Below are 18,762 nucleotides of genomic sequence, written 5' to 3' on the forward strand. Positions count from 1 at the left end.
ACAAATCACTTATATCCTTGCTACATATATATTTATATATAGCATGTTTACAAACTTGAAGAATAAAAATCGAATCTCTATTGCAAAATGAAACTTGTCAAACAAGAAGATATTAGAATCTGTTTACTTCAAGTCTGTTTTTTTTTTAAAGATGCAGTAGCTTGGAATGTGTAGAAACATGAAGACGGATTATAAGGGCCACATGTATCATTGTTATCAAACAGCGATTACCTAATTGTGATTCTCTATGAATTGCAATTGGGTAATCGCGATTTGAATATATGAAACTCCATGAGTTTCATTGAGCACTTCCCAGAGGTTCGCAAATCGACGCACCTCATGAATGTTAATGAGGTAGGTTGCTATTTGCGACCCATTAGGAATCGCTAAAATCACGGGGATGGTGGTCTGCTGGGGTCAGCAGACCACCATGTTCGTGATTGCTCATAAATAAAGCAATCCGCTAATTTTTTGGGTTTTTTTGTTTTAATGCAGCCCTTTTTCCTTGAAGGAAAACTGGATGCATTTAAAAAAGAAAAATTAAAACCTTTCTTTTCATTTTTTCAGAGCAGGCAGTAGTCCGTGGAGCCACTGCCTGCTCTGAATTTTTTTTTTTTGTTACCATTCTGAAAGGGGATCCCAACCCATTTGCAAATGGGTTACCACCTACTTGAAATAGGTGGTAAACTGCAAATATTTTGTGACTGGGTATTTGGTTGCAAAACATTCATACATACCGCTACGACTCTATATTTGGAAGGGACGCCCTATTAATTTATTTATTTATTTATATAAAGTTTTATATAGCGCGGACATGACCCAAGCGGGTATCAGAGTGCTTTACAGATGAACGAGGTATAAACAGAGTTGCAGGTAAAAAACACCAACATTGAGAAGCAAGATACTGGAAAAGATAGAAGAGCAATAAAATATGCCAACGCAAAAGGAAATAGAAGAGTATATAAGTGCAACAGACAACAGGCCTAGTCAAAAGCAAAGGACCCCCTGTGAAAATAAACTATGAAGTAGCGTTAATCGGGGCGAGGCAGTCCATGGAGAAGGAGAAAAGCCCGCCAGTAGCGGAACCATCCACAAGAGGTACCTGATGGGGGTAGGTGCCGTCAAACAAGGGCGTTAATCCATAGAGCTTTCACTTCTTTTTTGAAAGATGCGGTAGACGGGGTCAGTCTGATGTGCGGAGGCAGGGAGTTCCAGATTCTCTGGGCGATACCTGAGAACTCCCAATTATATGTTTTCTTTTTCTGGAATTTTTGAGGTTTCAGAAGCAGAGTGCTGAAACTCCTTGAAGATCGGCCCTAAACACGCTCCTTCCAAATACTGAATTGCAATCCCATTTTGCGATTCGGTAACAGGTTACCGAATCGTAAAATCGAGGTTGGTACATTGGAAAAGCCTTTTTTGTGTTCGCAAACAGGCCAATTCTGTGAATCGGCCTCTTTGTAAATGCAAAACAGCTTGACACATGTGGCCCTAACTTTTCTATAACTACCTTAAGGAGTGCAAAAAAACATGTTACCATAAATCTCCTTTCAGGTTGTCACTGTGCAGGTTGAAAAACAGAGCAAAAGAAAAGCATTGTTTTGTTTTTGTTCAATAAACAGCTGCATTAATTATACTCTGTGACCTGACTTGCCTTTCCCCATGACTGATGGCAGCAAGCATTGTGACGCCAGAACTTAGCTGTCATAAGTTATCACAGTTAAGGTCTGATGTAATTTCTTTATAATCGGTGACTTGGTGCATCTCAGGTCGCAAATTAGAAAGAATTTAGAGACTGGCTTATATATATAGAGAGAGAATCTCATGTATTATATTGCCATTACTTATCCCTTTGGTTTTCCCAAGAACTATTATGAGAGGACAGTGAGGCTACAATTCTTTTTGTTTCCTTGTTCTTTCTTGCATATAAACGTTTATTGTTCTGTTTTTTGCATGCAAATATTCCCAGAGAAGAGGAAGGGAGCCCTTCTGTGATGATCAAACGCCCCTTTTTGTGATCGCTCAATGGAAGATCCTTTTGAAGTAAAACTAGTGTCACTTCTCTTTCAGGTCATGTGAGCAGCCTAGGGCCGGGACAGCAGGAGCTCAAACTGGACTGGAAGGAAGAAAACAGCCAAGAGACTTTCCAAATGGAAGCAGCTAATGTAGAGATATTACAGGCAGAAAATGGACCAGACATCTTCCATCTGAGTGAGTCAAGTCAAGAGATCTCCCAGACAAAAGTCAGCTCTGAGAGCCAAACAAACCAGGGTGGCTCTTCTCTGAGCAACACAAATAAGGCATGCTCCCTGCTGAGCCACACAAGCCAGGAGTGTTACCAGGTCTGTGATGTAAGCCAGGAGATTCCCCAGGTTGCAGAAGAACGAACCAAGATCTCCCAGATGAGGGATGAGAAGGATAGCTCCCAAAAGACCTGTGACATCTCTCCGATAAGCGAAGAACCCAGAGACTATACTGATGCAAAAGGAGAGCCTGAAGAGTTGTCATATTTTGAAGAGGGACCAAGGGACCCCAGATGAAGGAAGAGAGCAAGTTGAAACCCAAGCGAGCTAGAAGACAGCCCAGGTGTATTCGAACCGGAATATGGACAACGGGGACCAGCGTTGGACTATGTGCTAGCATGATTTGCAGGCTAAATCAAGGCCCTCTTTGAATTTCCATGACCATGCTATATGGAGGTAACCCTCAGAAGCATTCAAAACCACCGCCCAAAAGTTGTGGAGTGTTGTGTACTTCTTGTCCTGTTCAGGGGAAAGACTGTGACGGCAAACTCCTCACACAGGCCGAATAAATATAATTATCTCAGGAACTATTTGAAATACTTTCTGAACAGTGGACTCTGACAGTGAAGAAATACGTTGCTGCTCTTAGATCTCAGGGTTACAGCTGATATTTGTAGCTGCAGGTGACATTTTTTGTTCATTAGCTGCATTCTACAGATGAAGGGAGAGCATAGATGAATGTCCTTCCTTATCTCCATAATTATTTTTATCAATGTGCCAATGTATGCACTAGGTGAGAATGACAATGAAATGACACTGCCTACTGGAAATGTACAAAGTTGCATATGAAACTGTACCAGGATTCATGGATTTGTTATGTTTAGCATTGGAGCTGTGCAGAACTCCTTTGTGCATCAGGGTATTTTCTTTTTTAATAATGAGAGATAAGGCTGGACAAGCCAATAAGCCAAAGAAAACATAGTAATTCCACTTGTCTACCCATGAAGTTTAATTCAAATTTTGCAGGACTAATTATTTAGTGGGAGTAAGCAAAGAAGTTCCCTTCACTGGGAGGAATCAACTGGGCTACAAGCTAAGTCTCTTTTATACGTATCGTTTTTAAAAGAACAGATACATTGGAGCCAATATCCTGCTAGGTACAATCCAACATTGCATTGTAAAGTTGTTTACTGTTGATAAATCACTGTGTGCCTTTTCCTAGATTCAGCTGTGGACGCTCAATGGGACTTTATTCTCAAAGTCTGCCACTAAGTGAAATGATGACTTTGAATAGTAGTTAACTGAATGCATCTCGGAGAAGGATCACTTGACAGCTATTCATTTTGCCAGTTTCTTAAGTTGTTAGAGAGACCTCATGGAATCCCCAAACCTAGTTTGTATTCCTGCTGACAGAATTCCATAGTAGTGAGTATGGACATTACATGGCAACCTTTATCGATTTGTGGGCAATAGTTATTGCTCCCTGACTTGTTTTTAAATTCACAGATTGCTGGAATGTGTCCTGGCCCTTCTGGTAAGGGTCTACGTGTCTGCTGGTTTCTTTAGGTTTGTTACCATTGCATGGTATTAATAGGTTCCTAGAATATAATGCAGTTATGTTGTCCAGTAAGTGAACATTTCTGTTTTTCAGCAACTCGAGGTGTCTCAAGTCTGCAAATAGGTAAAAGCAGTACCTTAGTTCATAAAGTGCAATAGCTAGTCTCATGCTGGGTATCAAATGCACCACACAACAGCTTTTATGTTACTTCATTGTAAAGTATATTCTAATCAGTGGAAAATGGACCTGGCAGTGCCACACAGCACACAAGTTAATTAAAGTGGTGCAAATGGAATATTGCATTGTTTTATTTTGTCGATGTTTCATGGAATTTCTATGTGCTTCTGGACATCCCTACGATACTACAGGACATGACAGTAAAGCTAGTGTTTCAAATAATAGTGTGTGTATTTGCAGATGTCTAACATTAATCTGATAAGCCGAAGGCTGCTCAACCAGGCTACCCCCTGGATGATCACCTTGGGATTGCTAGAGCAAACCACTGTCCACTCATAAGGGAATACCTGGACTCTTTGCATGGTATGTCTCTTGTTGATATACTATACAAAGAGCCAGCTTCCTGCAGTAAGCGTTAGATTTTAGCTCAGTAGATGTAAGAGGCAATTTCAAAATATCAGCAGCCTTTTTAATGACTGAATGGTAAGATGAATCTTGCAGTGGAGGAATGCCTTTTGGTCCCATTCTTTGGAAGTGTCTAAACCACTTGCCTCTGCTAAATCTTCAAAGTCCAGGTCCAGAGACACAATCTCTCCCTGTTCTGCAGATGCTTTATCACCAAAATAGTACGGCTCCTCCTCAAGACGTGTCTGAGCCCCCCCTTGGAGATCTTTACCTTGACTTCAATAATGGCACTGGTGACTTCTGCAGTTGCTATACAAGTAAAAAATCCTAGGCCATCCGCTAAAGGAGTGCACACACACCAGATGGAGTCATCTCCATATTGAAAATGCTGAACATAGCATTTAAAAATGAGAAGGGTCCGCTCTGTGAATGGAAGGCTAGATATTCCTTCCTGCTCCTGTTGAGGAAGAGGCACTGGATACACATCCGGCACCGGATCAGGACGTCTAGGCGAAGTCAGTGGAGGCCTTGAACTCAAAGGTGATGCTGGATAGGCCACTGGAGATGGCACTAGAGTCACTTCGCTTCATCTTCATGCGACATCAGACGTGGGGATTAGTCTCTTGAAGAACGATGTTGGTAACCATTGCTCTGCTTCATCTGCTTTGATGACTTCGAAGACTGGGGAGACGACGACTTTGAACGAGGGCAAGACTTCTGACGCCCTCTCTTCTCCTTTCTTGCCTTGGCTATGAAGAGCTTCGCCTTTATCATTCAGTGCATTGGGGTTCATCTTCTGGCATGATGAACAAGTCTCGACGTTGTGGTCCGAAGTCAAGCACCAACGACAATTATCATGAGTATCAGTGATAGGCATCAGACCCTCACGCTCTCTACAAGGCTTGAACCCAGACTGCCTATGTGGAGACATTTTCCCCAAAAAAATGTTGTGATACCGGAAAAAGATTCGAAAGACTTCTACCATTCCCTAATGGAGAGCCTATCAGAAAACCGTTACGCTTCCAAAACACAGAAAAAAGGGAACTGATATCAGTACGCTGACAATGATACAGGATATTTCTTTATTTGCATGATTAATTAAAACAGTTTCAATAATTTACATACAAATAGAATGAATAAGACAAGAAGTCTAATTCCTGCGTTTTTACACTAATTTAGTTTCGCATTAAAAAATGGATAAAAATGTGTTAAAATTGAAAGAATATAGGGTCACTAGGATATTGTCGCCCGAGACCCCCACATATAGTCAAAATGGGCATATTTTGTGTGCAAAAGTAGAAATAGCGGGATTTCAAAAGCGATCTTGTAAAATTAGAAAACAATATTAGCAACAACATTTAATTTGTGGCTAAGTTCACTCATATACTGCACTTTTTATAAGATCCTCGTCTCCCTGAGGTCGCCTTTAGGTTTCTTTGGACATGCAACTCTGTTGTCGCGTGTCGATTAATTTGTCTTTTATGTTTGTCTCCACGATGATCAGGAATTTTACCAGACGGCAACACAGCTGGACATCCTCTCCAGAGAATCTTGCTCACACTGCTTGTCTGCAAGACCCTATGTTTTTTCAGTTAAAAAATGATCGAAGTAATACTTGACGCTCCCTTAGTAGCTCCCTGCAGATAGTTAGGAGGTGCAGGATATCCTCCTACCCTTCCCTGCAGAGTCAACAGGTTGCTGGCATCTGGGGGCGAAGCCACGGCGGCAGATGGTAATATACCTAGGCGGTATTTAAGTATCTTGTATTTGGTGGCGTTGGAAAAGCAGATTTGAAGTTATGTTTGAGGGATAGCCTTAGTATAACTCTGAAAAGTGAACCAGCCGTGTGCTCTCTCTGACAGGATGGCTTTATCCTGTACAAGTGACACTCTTTTGGTGGTGGTGTTGACCAGCTTTTTGAAGCTCACGTAAGTCCCAGATGTCTCCCAGAGACTGCGTAGGCCTAGTTGATCAAGCGAGTCTTCCACGTAGTGTCTGGCTGGGCCTATCTCCTTAGTTTGCGGTTCTTTTCATAAGTAGGCATTTAGGGTTTCAGGGTCCCCCTTTCTAATTTTATACCAGCTTCTAATGTATGCTCCTTTGCAGGCTGTCTCTTGTGTTTGAATCCCAAACTCTAATCTCAATTTAGCAGGGGGTGTGTATCTCTGCAAATCGTAAATCATTTGTAGTGCTCTTGCTGTTAGTGCCATCCAATATTTCTGCATTTCTCCCACTCATGGCCTCACTTCCATAGGTGATAGACGGTATGAGTTTCGCCTGTATCACCCGAGACAGCGAGGAGAAACTTGTGCCAGGGATCTTATATTTCAGATTTCTTAGTGCCACGGGTGTCGCTATCCCCCTCTTTTTTATGGCCTCCTATTGGGCTGCAAAATTCCCTTTGCTGTCGATAATGACTCCCAGATATTTATACTCTTGTGCAACTTCCAGCTGGTATGTTGCCAGGTGCGAGTAATGGAATGACTTTGCTTGACGTGTGTTCACCCACATGACCTTTTGTTTTTCTCGGTTAATGCCAGTCCATTATCTTCAGAGTAGCAGGATGTTACATCGAGCAGGCGCTGAAGGCCAATTGCAGTCCAGCTAATGACCACAGGATCCTCCGCGTAAAATAGATTTGATAAGGCCAAGCCTCCCAGCTTCTTGGCATGCAAGTTACATTCATCCAGCCCGGCTGATTGTCAGCCAAAAAAAGGTTAATAAGTGTTTGGGCTAGCACACAGCCTTGCTTCAATCCGGAGGTAGTAGGGATCTTCCTTGTTAAGTAATCTCCTGCGCTTAATTTTACTTGCACCCACTTGTTGGAGGGTAGGAGGATTAACTGTTTTAAGAGTAATGGTGGAATATATAGCTTTCATCAAATGCCAAGCTGTCGTCAATAAAGCATATGTACAAGGCTTGTTTGAGTGCTATTGTGGCATCTAGCATCAGTGAGAGGGTTAAAATATTGTTAGTGGTCCCCATGTTCTTATAGAAGCCTGTTTGATTTGGAGGAATTACTGCATTTTCTGCATCCCAAGATGTATGTTCTTGTAACAGTAGCCCAGCATAATATTTGGCATCATTGTCCAATAAGGCTACCTGCCGGTAGTTTTTTGGGTCATTCCGATTACCCTTTTTATAGATTGGAGAGATAATAGAACCCCTCAATGATGCTGGAATCATTGATGTTTGCAGGAGTACTTCAAAGATCAGTTTTAGTACCTTGGCCCAATACTCTTGGTCAAGTTTGAACAGAATTTGTGGGATCCCATTAGGGCCTGGTGCGCCCTCTCGCTTGCCCTATGAAATTCTTTTGCAAATCTGATTGTCAGTAATAGTTAATAACTGTTCTGGTGTGGGGAAAAAATCAGTTTGGGACGATAATACTTCTAAATTAGTCGAAGGTTTGTTTGAGTCCCTAGATCTTTGTTAAAGTGAAGTTAAAGAAAAGTTGTCCAGGCCTCTTCTGTTAAATGTGAATTGATGCCTTGGATCGATGGGTTGGACAAAGTATTGTTTGTTTGCCAAAATCATGGGTAGCTGTTGGTATTAATATCATGCAGGAGTTTTACCCACAAAGACTCTTCTGCTTATTTTTTTGAGGCGCCAAATTAGGGTTTTTACGTGTGGCTTTTAATTGCCTCAGTCCGTTCAGGTCTCTGAGGTCTTGCCCACATCTTTTTAATTTCCGAAGTGCACGATTTCTGGATGCCTTGAGATGTTTTACTGGGGCATCTTTTTCAAAGGTGAAGGATCTGTTTTGAGGACGGACAGCTCTCCTTTTTTATTGTTGTTCCTTTTTACCTCCATGTATGTTCCCTAGATGTTTAGTGAATGTCTCCCAGCTTCTTGTGTTAGGCTCTGAAGCTTGGACTTCTTTGAGAAGTTGTTTTGGAAGGGCCACACTGACAAGGGCTTCTTATGGTTCCAGTGACATTACACAAGGTTGTGTGCGGAGTCGTGTGGAAGAGCTTTCAAGAAAGTTTTCATAGAATGCTAGCATATGGGAGGATTCAAAAGGTGAGGAATCTGCGGGTATATGTATGCATCAGAAACATTGGAAAGTTAGACTGAATATCCTGGACTTGAAGTTCTGGAGGATAGGCCCGAAATTGCACTGTGTCCAGAATGGCTCTGTTGAGTTGAGTGAGTCAGGTGTGACTTTGGCACATTGGTAGTGAACCCCAGCGAGTGCAGAAGGTTTGTCGTAGTCAGTAAGTGGGAGACGACTGCCTGGGGCAAGCTCTCCTATAACAGCCAATTACAGAAACAGGGGAAGAGTGGCACCCCTGATCTCCACAGATGTACTGCAAGCACCACCATCACTTTGGCCTTTCCAATGCCCCTCAGGTGTTCACCAAAGGGAAATACAGCAAACTGAAAGTGCTCTTGGCCCACTGTGAACTGCAGATAACATCTGTTTGCAGGCCACAAAAAGATTGTGCAACCTTCAAGCCGTGGTATCTGGGAGGAGACAGACGCTGTTGAGAGCCCCTTCTATGGCCACAGAAGGGGCGAAATGCGGACAGGGTTGGCGAGTGTCCATGGATAAGACCCAGGACCTGGCTGTAGCCCTGCTGGCTTTAAGGCGCTCCAGTTCTGAGTACACCTTCTCTCCAAACAAGCGAGAGCCATCAAAGGGCGTGTCCATAAGCAAGCCTTGGACATCCTCCCAAAAGCCAGTGGTTTTCAACCAGGCGTGGCACCAGTGAATCTGACATATACAGCCCATAACATAACCAAACTTGGCTGAGTCCCTTCCATCAGCAATTGCTTGTGAGAGTATATCTGGAATAAAATGGGGCCGGTGCCACCGATTGCTGTTGGGGGAATCGGAACTAGAGCAGGCACTGGGAAAGGTCGAGGTCACTCAATTGGTGCCTTTCTGGATCTATCACTGGGGCCCGACTTGTGCCGTAGGCAGCCCAGAGGGGCCAGGCCACCATATATGAGGTGAATGAGCACATAAAATAGCTGGGCGGGTGTCCCTCTGGCTCCCAGAAACTTGGGAAGGCGCAGAGACTGCCCAGGCACAGGCTCCACCACAGAGCTAGGCCTCAAGTGCTGACAGCCCTACGACTCGTCTGAAGACTTGCTCAACAAAGTCAAAGACCTCTTTGACGAAGACTTCTTTTCGTGGGACTTAATGGATTTCCCTGACCACTTCGAATGGTACAACGATCGCCAGGTGCAACTCTACGAATGATCTCAGGACCTTCCTCGTGACTGAGATCTAGAAGGTGCAGGGTCGGTCGCCGTCGTACAACGGGGAGCTTTTGGGGCCGCATACTCAGTGCCTTTGTATGCAGAGCAATCCTCACACGTCTTAGCGCTGTGATCCCACTCCAGACACCAAAGTCAAACCAAATGCGGCTCCATTACTGGCAACTGACGGTGACTGGCACCGCATGGTTTGAAACCTGCTTTTTGGTGAACATCCTTGTAGGATAGCAAGATCTGCTTTCATGGTTACCCACACTTTTTGCTGGTGTCAATATGTTTTTCTGACTGGGATTCTGCTAAACAGGACCCCAGTCACTGTGCTTCCTCTCTAAATTTGACATGGTAAGTACTTTTGTACCCCCACAATTGGCTACTGGTGTACCCCTATAAGTCTCTAGTACATGGTATTACGGTACCCAGTGCATGGGTATACCGGGGGACGTATTACACATCTGCTGCATTTTCCCCCCAGGGTACAGGGCAGCTGTGAGCTCGTGCTGTCCTGGGGGCAGCGCATTCACGTGAAATACGGAGCAGCTGCTTTGAAGCTGCTCCATGTTTCACTGTGCAGGCAGCAACCCACCTGCACTATTAAAGAGGACTAGAGATCCCCTTGCAGGCGGCTGCAGTCAGTGACTAAAATAGGTAAGTACAGCTCTGTTTGTGGTAGTGTGGGTGAGCAGTTAGGTTTATTCAGAGGGTGTGTTAAGCATTTATTGTATTCACTCAATCAAGACTGATGGCAAACACTCAGAGACCGAATCCGGACCAATTGGGTAAGTATAAAAACGGTATACTTATATTTTATTTTTAGAACCAAGCAGGACTTGGTAAAGGTAGGTAGAATATACTTTCAGTTGTGAACCTTTACACAGAAATGCAATTTAGTGTGGATTTACAATTGTTACAGGTTGGTATACTGTCAAAAAGCAGCTTAAATTACACAGTAATTACTTTTAGAATACTTTTGGATTACTTTGACTACTGGGGGTGGTATGCCCAGATACCACACTGAGGTATCTCAAAATACACGATAATTAAGACTTTTCTTGGTTTAAATTAGACTGACATTTTTCTCCATACAAAACAACACTTCAACACTTCAAGCTTTTTAGGCCCAAAACTCATAACATGGGTTCCTATGGGAGAAAATGGTAATCAGTTTCACAGGTAAGTAAACGTCTCATGAGTGGTAGTTTTGCGGGTTAGGACCAAGGTTCCCCAAGGTCAAGGTAGGCAATCAAGTTGCACCCCCAGCCGCCCTGGGGCGGCAGTGTACATGGGCCCAATGTTAGCCAATGGGGCTAAGGGGGCCTTCGGTTAGGGACTGCTTACGAGTAGGCTACTGTGGTGTGGGAGCAAAGCTCCTGGCGTTAAGGTCCGCACTGCAGGGGCCAACGATCAGTACAGGAGCTACACCACCATTGGCACTGGGGGTGCAGGGTGCCATGAAGAAATTGGAGACCCTGTAATTCTCAGTGAAGACCAATGGTTCGGCAGAGTTGCTGCAGGCTCAGGCAGGAGACTTCATGAAGGTAACTACTGACTGGAGAGGTAAGTTAGATTCTTGCAGGATGCCTGGACACTATTGGTTGGGCCACCCAAGGCCATGGGGCATCTGGTGCAGGGGTGTCTTCTAGCGTCTGGTTTCTTTTACCAGCTTTGGTCGAAGGGAACCTTCAGGTTGAGGCTGCAGGCATTGTCTTGAAGTTTGAGGGAGGTCGGGGATCACCTGATCCCAAGTCAGGATCACTAAGGGGACCTCTTCGTGGTGTTGGGCCATTCGAACTTGGGCAGTTGTTTTCGGCTGTAAAGTGGTACAGAACTGCGGATTCGCCAGAATCCGGACTCTGGCCTTGGAGTCTTTGTTAAGCAAATCGGGTGCTTACAGGCGACAGTCTGTAAGGTGAGTGCAGGGCAGCTCCTCCAGGCTCTGGGGGGGGGGGGGCTGCTGGAAACGCTGGTTTATTGCTGTAGGCAGGTCTGAGTCAGGACAGGCTGGTAGGGCTGGGGCCAAAGCAGTTGGTGTCCTCTTCTTCCTGGGTCAGCTAGGCTTTTCGGTCCTTCTTCTTTCTTCCTTGAATTTGAGAAGGCAAGGTTCACGTTTGCCCCTAAATACTAAACTTAGGTGCGTTTAAAGGGGTGTGCAGGCTGGGACCAATGGGGTGGGTACATCCCTATTATGCCACCCACCAGTAGGAGGGGCATGAGCCTCTCCCTAACTGGCTGAGTCCCCTCATCTTCACGATGGAGGGGACTGAGATACATGCTTCACCTCGCCTCCCCAACCTGGGGGGCAGGGTTGGCAAAGGTGGGCACACCCTTCTTCCTAGTTTGGTTTTACCATCTATTCTCCTGCCCGAAGTTGGGGCCAGAACCAGTGGGAGCCAGTTGCTGGGGGCAGCAAAAGGCATGGACAGCTCCCAAAGGTGGCAGGCCTTTGAAGCTTCCCTTTCGTGGACCCAGCCCATCCTGGGGAGGAGGCCTGACACCTCTGCCCAGGATGGGCTTAGTTTCTGTACCCACAGAGCGGAGACACTCTACCCAGGGGTCCAGAAATCTGTCTGGGGGTGGCAAATGGCGGGCAGCCATTCAGGAACCACACCAGGGCAGTTTTTTCCCAGGTGGCATCACTAAGATGTGTGCAATGTTGACTCTTCACTTTTCTCTGCACCAATACACGCAGCATGCAATGGCACTGTGTGGGTGGTAAGGTACAGGGCCTCTAAAGGAGGCACAATAGATGCTGCAGCCCTTGGAGGCCTTCCCTGGTCACAGGGTTCCTGGTACCCATGGGGCTTACCTGTGGCCAGAGATGTACCAATTGTGGGTACAAAGGTACCGTCTTGGGAAAGAACAGAGACCCTGTGAACCTGATTGTCAGGGACCCATTGCAAATCAAGTCAGGTTGCATCAGATGTCAGTCGCAAAAGGGGTAACCATGCAAATAGGGGCACTTTTCTACAAACCCTTAAGGTGCAGCCCTTAGGGAACCCCCTTTAACCACAAGACCCTTGGTACCAGGGAAACCTTCTACTAGGGACTTATGTGAGCTAAAGGTGGTCCAATTGTGGGGAAAAAAGTACAGCTTAGGGAAGGAGATCTGGCAAAAGGGACCTGGTGGGCAGGGACCTTGTGCGCTTCTACTCAAAATTACATCATTTTTCATATCCTGACCAGGTGGTGTTGCCCCTGATGAGCCAGTCTTCTCCAGAGACAGAGAGCCTCTTGACACAGAACCGAGATCCCACTGCACCTGCTTGTTGCAGTACTACATGCACTCTGCACTAGCTGTCTCTGGGTGGTGGGCAGGAACGCTTTCAAGCCAAGTGCCTGCCGCTCCAGGATTCTGATGTTTAGGTAAGTCTCTTATAGGCACATTAAAGGGGTTTTGCTTCACTTTCTATGGGGTGGAGGATTGGATGGAATGGTCCCCTGATAACAAGTTCGCTGTCAGCCATATCCATGGCCTTGACCTTGAAAGGGCTGGGAAACCTGCTGTGTGGGCAGTGGGCACTGATGTATACGCCAGGCCTATGGGCATATCCCCAAAAAGGCTGAAATTGCTGTTGGGATTGCCGAACTGAAGCTGAAAGGCCCAGGGAATGGGCCATTGCTCGACTTCACTGAAATTCATCCACAGCTGAAGCTGCTTTTTCGCCAAACAGTCGGTAGCCTTTATAGATGCCTGGGTATCCTCTGAAAAGCCCATATTTCTAATCCCCTTATAGCCCTGAAGCACCAGCCTCTTCCTATGGCCCTGCCGACTGTCATTGGTACCTAGGCCCGATTGGAAGATAAATTTGGCTGCATCCCAGTCATTCTGCATAGTGAAACTCAGTTCTTTTGGGACTGCAGGTAAGATCTCAATCCCCATATCCCAGAGCGCATTGATCTAACACCTAAGGAGACAGTTGCCATTAACTGACCGCATGGCAAAGCTAAACCAAGAGAACATGCTCTTGTCAAAGGTATCCACTGTTTCAATTCCCTATTGGGGGTGGGCTTGGTTGGAAAGCATTTGGGTTCACTTGCAGGTGGATGCCTATACCACCAAACTCTCAGCCATAGAATGCTGGTTTAAAAAAGAAAAACATGATCACCTGGAAAAGGCCTGTGGCGGCGTGCAATCTGTTGGTTAACTAACGGGCCAGAGCATGGCTTAGCCCAGGTGCCCAGTAGTGTGTCCCTCAGTCCCTTGTTAAAGGCCAGAAAAGGTTCAGTAGGGGCCTGGCCATGGTGCAAAACCTTTGTGAAGACATTTGTTGTGACCCCCATGGTAGAAAGGTGTAGGCCTAGAAGCCTGGCAGCACTCTTCTCCGTTGGTGACCCAAGAGGAGCACCCCAGTATCAGACGAGGTGCCCAGTCCACTAGCCTCTTGCAACTCCAAATACCAATCATCAGCATCATATTGTTATGAACCCCTATATAGGCCTAGGTAGTTGCACGACCTTTCACCTACATAACGGTTTTGACCTTTTACCTAGTTAGGTTCTGCATAAATGTGTGTTTTCTCTGAAAACTAGCCTCATTTATTATGCATGAAGATTCTCAGTATCACAACAGGATTACCATCTTCTGCATGATAACTCAGTATAAGAGTGACCTCTATCGGCATCCTCATTCAACATGCCCACAGTACCATGACACATCTAGGTAGAAATACTTTGGGTACATATGCACCACATCTACGCTGAGCAAACCAGAGGAGAAGAAACTTCCATGCTGACACGAGATGCTGAAGTCCCTGTACTCAGACACTCCAGCACGCAGTGGTCTGACATCCTTCGCGGGTTTCCCAACTCTAGACCAAGACGGGGTCCTTCGCTCTCACATCAGGTAATGGGGTTGTCCCTTTCCTAGGGAAATTTTTGGCTATAGACCTACATACATGCTAGGTACACTTAAGTGCATCTAGTTAGGATTTTACCGTAGGAGTACACATTACTACTTTCATGTATTTATATGCCTGCATATAGTCACTGTTTTAGCACTATGGTAGAATTCTACCTTTTATTTACTCTGTTGGTGCTAGTAATCTGAACTCTGATGTGGCACTAGGTCCCTTTTAGCAGTGGGGAGAGCCTTAGTTGGATCTATTCATCACCGAAGAAGACAGGCAATGTCATCAGATCCGCGCATTGGCATTTTCAAGGCGGCAGTTGCTAGGCAATCCTTTTCGCCGTAAGTGGAGTTGCAGTCTACTATACGCCTTTCCGCCTATACCACTTCTATCCAGAGTGCTGAAGAAGATCAAGTCATTCTTGTTGCACCGGACTGGGCTCGAAGAGTATGGTATCCTGAGCTACTCAGCATGGCCATCGATCTCCCGGTCCGACTGGCTCTTCGGGAGGATCTTCTGTTGCAGCAACAGGTGACAGTCCTCCACACAAACCTGTCCAGCCTCCACCTCCTTGCGTGGAGATTGAGCGGCGACAGTTGACATCTTTTGACCTGTCTCCCGAAGTTTGTGATGTAATCTTGGCAGCCAGGCGGCCGTCACTAAGACGGTATACACCTGCAAGTGGAATAAATTTGTGGCATGGTGCACAGCAAAGGCTGTGGATCCACTTTCTGCTCCTCTTTCAGTGGTCCTTCTATTCCTACTTTCTTTGGCCAAACAGGGCTCTGTTCTGGGCACTGTCAAGGGATATCTCTTGGCAATTCAGCCTTTGCGCGGCTTCCAGATCAGCCTTCCCTTTTCAAGTCCCCTGTTGTAAATAGATTCTTAAAAGGCATTACTCTTCTTTTCCCTCCTGTTCTTTTTATAATGCCTCAGTGGGACTTGAACCTGGGTCTGACCTATCTGATGTGTGTTCCCTTTAAGCCACTTCACAACTGTCCTCTTCGTCGGCTCACTTTAACCGTTGCGTGCCAGTCCAATGTCACAGTGGGCGTGTGCGGAGGTCGGCCAGGGGACGTACGAAACACTCCCACTCATTAATTCCCCTGCAACGCGGTGGAAAAATCGCTGCACGGCCAACGGTTAAAAACTGCTTTTCTGGTTGCCATCACCTCTGCCAGAAGAGTGAGTGAGCTCCAGGCTCTTTCTTCTAAACCTCCTTTTCTCTCTGTCCATCCGGACAAGGTTGTTCTAAGGACTCGTCCATCTTTTCTGCCAAAGGTTGTCACTGCCTTTCACATCGGGCATACCATCACTTTGCCCACTATCTTTCCGCGTCCCTCGAAAGAGGAAGAGAGGCTCCACTGTCTGGACCCAAATTGTGCGCTCTCATTCTACCTGAACCGCACAACAGTTCCGGGTGGATGACCAGCTCTTTGTTGGCTACGTGGGCGCCAAGGAAAGTCGGGCGGTACACAAGCGGACCGTCTCTCTGTGGGTCGTTCTATGCATTAAGGCTTGTTATTCTTTGGCTTAAAAGGGTCCTCCAGTGGGCATACATGCCCATTGTACCAGGGTGACGGCAGCTGCTACTGCTTTGGAACGGGGAATTCCCTTGCATGACATCTGACAGGCAGCTACATTGTCCTCGCTGCACACATTTACCAAGCATTACTGCCTGGACAGCCAAGTCCTAAGAGACGGCTTCTTTGGCCGTTCTGTTCTCCAGGACTTTCTGGTGTGATCTTAGTTCGCAGACCCACCACCGGGGTTGGTATTGCTGGTGTATCTATTCTAAGGTAAAGAATCTATCACTAAATGTTTCTTTCAGATGCACAAGTTACTTACCTTCGGTAATGATATATCTGTAAGAAACATTAGTAGTGATAGATTCCTTACCACCCCACCCATCCTCCCCATTCTGCGAACTGATTTCTAGGGTTAAGGTCATCCCTTTCAGGTCCCTAGTTTCAAGGCACCAGTGGTCAGTATCTTGCATGGCTCAGCGTTCCTGGTGTGGAAAGTCATGTACAGAACTGACGTCAGTGCGCTAGGGTGGCATCTAAGTAGCTGCCAATGATGTCATCTCAGCGACCACGACGCCAACGACGGACGCGGAGCTGCATGACGCCACCTTCCGACGCGCAGGGGTACTACTGACGGAAACTTTTTGGATCCAGTCAGATGCCTGTGGGTAATTCTAAGGTAAGGAATCTATCACTACTAATGTTTCTTACAGATATATTGTTACTAAAGGTAAGTGGCTTGTGCATCTGTTCCTGTCTCCTAGTTGTTGCAGCACACATATTTTACACTAGCATGACGTTGGTTCAATAAATGCTTATTGAGAACATCCCCACCGTTTATTCTGTGTACCTCTTTGAGACAAAGTGTGAGCACGAGTGACTGAGCAAAAAATAGTGTACTATTTCCACGATCAGTCAGGGTTGTCATGTTTGATAGTTGCCAGAAACTATTCACTCCTTGGTACGGTTGTGGGACTTTTATTGGTACTGTCAGCTAGCTGGTCTACAGACTAACGTATCTTTTGGGGGGTGTTTCAAATCAGTCTGCACACCAATCCCTTAATTTATGTTGACTAAATGCGCAGATCCTATATAGATTTATAGGAAGTTCACAACATGGTGCCCAAGGTTTGGTTTTTATTTAATAATCAAATCTGAGTGGTTCAGTCCTGGTTTCTCAGAGACCCCTACTCCCATTTAATCAGAGACATCGGGAGTGGGAAAGGAAAAATCCGCCACAGCTGATTAGGTATACCCTATGTATTGGCTGTAGGTTTATTCAAGCTTGAAGGATATAGTTCCCCACATTGTGCAAAACCTGATCTCTTTTTCTATAGCCTCCACCCACAATGTATCAGACGAACAAGTTACTTACCTTCGGTAACGCTTTTTCTGGTGAATACAGTATCTGCCTGTGGGTTCCTCACCTTGTGAATATCCCCTGCTCCAGCAGCATTCTGGAATTTTTTGTAGCTCTCCACGCCAACGAGGACGACGTCACAATAGCATGGCTCCACTCGCCACTCCGTTGACGTTACTGGAGCCATAAGAGAGCCTCGTCGGCGTGATGATGTCAGTTCCACCCTTTTTTTTCATGCCTTCGAGGCATACGGACGGACCGACAAAAAATATATATAGTATACATAGTACACAGTATTCAAACCAATACACAGCATGAAATCAATGCAGGAAAGCAAAAAGAATAATACACTTCCTTAGTAAATTAGTAGTAATAGATGAATATATAACATTGTCACAATTGTAGGTATACAAAGGTGGAAAACGGGGAGGCAGGTGGGCCAGTGAGGAATCCACTGGCAGATACTGTATCCACCAGAAAAAGGTAAGTAACTTTGGGGCATATTAACAAGGGCTTTATCTCAGCTTTTTTAGCTTTAACAGCCAAAGAAGCGGAGATTAAAATTTCGCCCTATCAACAACAGGGTACTAATATGCAAAATCACATGTTGGCACCCTTTTTCACTACACTTCCCATTGCGTCTCTAATGAGATGCAAAGTGAGCGTTCCAGAGCAAAATAATAAGAGAAATGTCGCTAAGCGACATTTCTCCTATTATCAAGCGTCACGCTAACCCTGTGAGAGACAAAAAAAAGCAGCGCTAACCACAGTTAACGCTGCTTTTTTACGTCTGCTAATTTTCAGACTTACTAGGTAAGTATAATGGTCAACAATATTCAAACAGAATCTGCTTGGGAACCCAAGGTGCACTGTTTATCGGCCCGTAGGGTGCCAACTTCTTTAAATAAAAATTCTAATACTTGTTTTGTCACAAATCCAAAAATGTTAACACGGTAATCCTTCAATTACATCAAGTTCTTATCATCCAACCTAAAACTAAAGCAACCATAAAAGACAATTACATCATGTGCAACTTGTCCACTTAATATTCGTAATTATGACAATAAAGACATGCTAAATACAGAAAAAACCACAGGAGGTTATGAATCTTATTGTATTCTTCTTTGTATTGAAATGGTTTTTTCTTGGTCTTTGACACTTCAATTCTTCATAATTCAATGCTTTGAACAGAGTGACAATGGCTCCCAATGCATTTTGGTGACTTCACCTTCGTCAGGGGAACACTACAAAAATATATAAGTAGGCATTGCTATTTTGTATTATCTATGATCATACATACATGATTACTTCATCTGTAAGTATATCACATGCGATACTTTAAAAAAAAACTTTATGGAATATTTTACTCAGCGATTATTCTATGTGCCACTAGCTCAAAAAGTGCAAACCAATGTCAGTTACC

At 45.1% G+C, this 18,762-nt stretch overlaps 1 protein-coding gene across 1 annotated transcript in view; it reads left to right on the forward strand.

Moving 5' to 3' along the window:
* The window catches only part of LOC147710431 (ER degradation-enhancing alpha-mannosidase-like protein 3), a 353,737-nt gene extending 349,641 nt beyond the window's left edge, over window positions 1-4,096 (forward strand). The window contains exon 20 of the mRNA XM_086921118.1: window positions 2,071-4,096. Coding sequence (XP_086777244.1) covers window positions 2,071-2,540 — 470 coding nt within the window. The 3' untranslated portion in view covers window positions 2,541-4,096. The remainder of the gene's footprint in view (window positions 1-2,070) is intronic.
* The last annotated feature ends 14,666 nt before the right edge of the window (window positions 4,097-18,762 follow it).

Source organism: Lissotriton vulgaris, chromosome 5 (genome assembly GCF_964263255.1).
Source record: "Lissotriton vulgaris chromosome 5, aLisVul1.2, whole genome shotgun sequence".
In the NCBI taxonomy this organism is placed as follows: Eukaryota; Metazoa; Chordata; class Amphibia; order Caudata; family Salamandridae; genus Lissotriton; species Lissotriton vulgaris.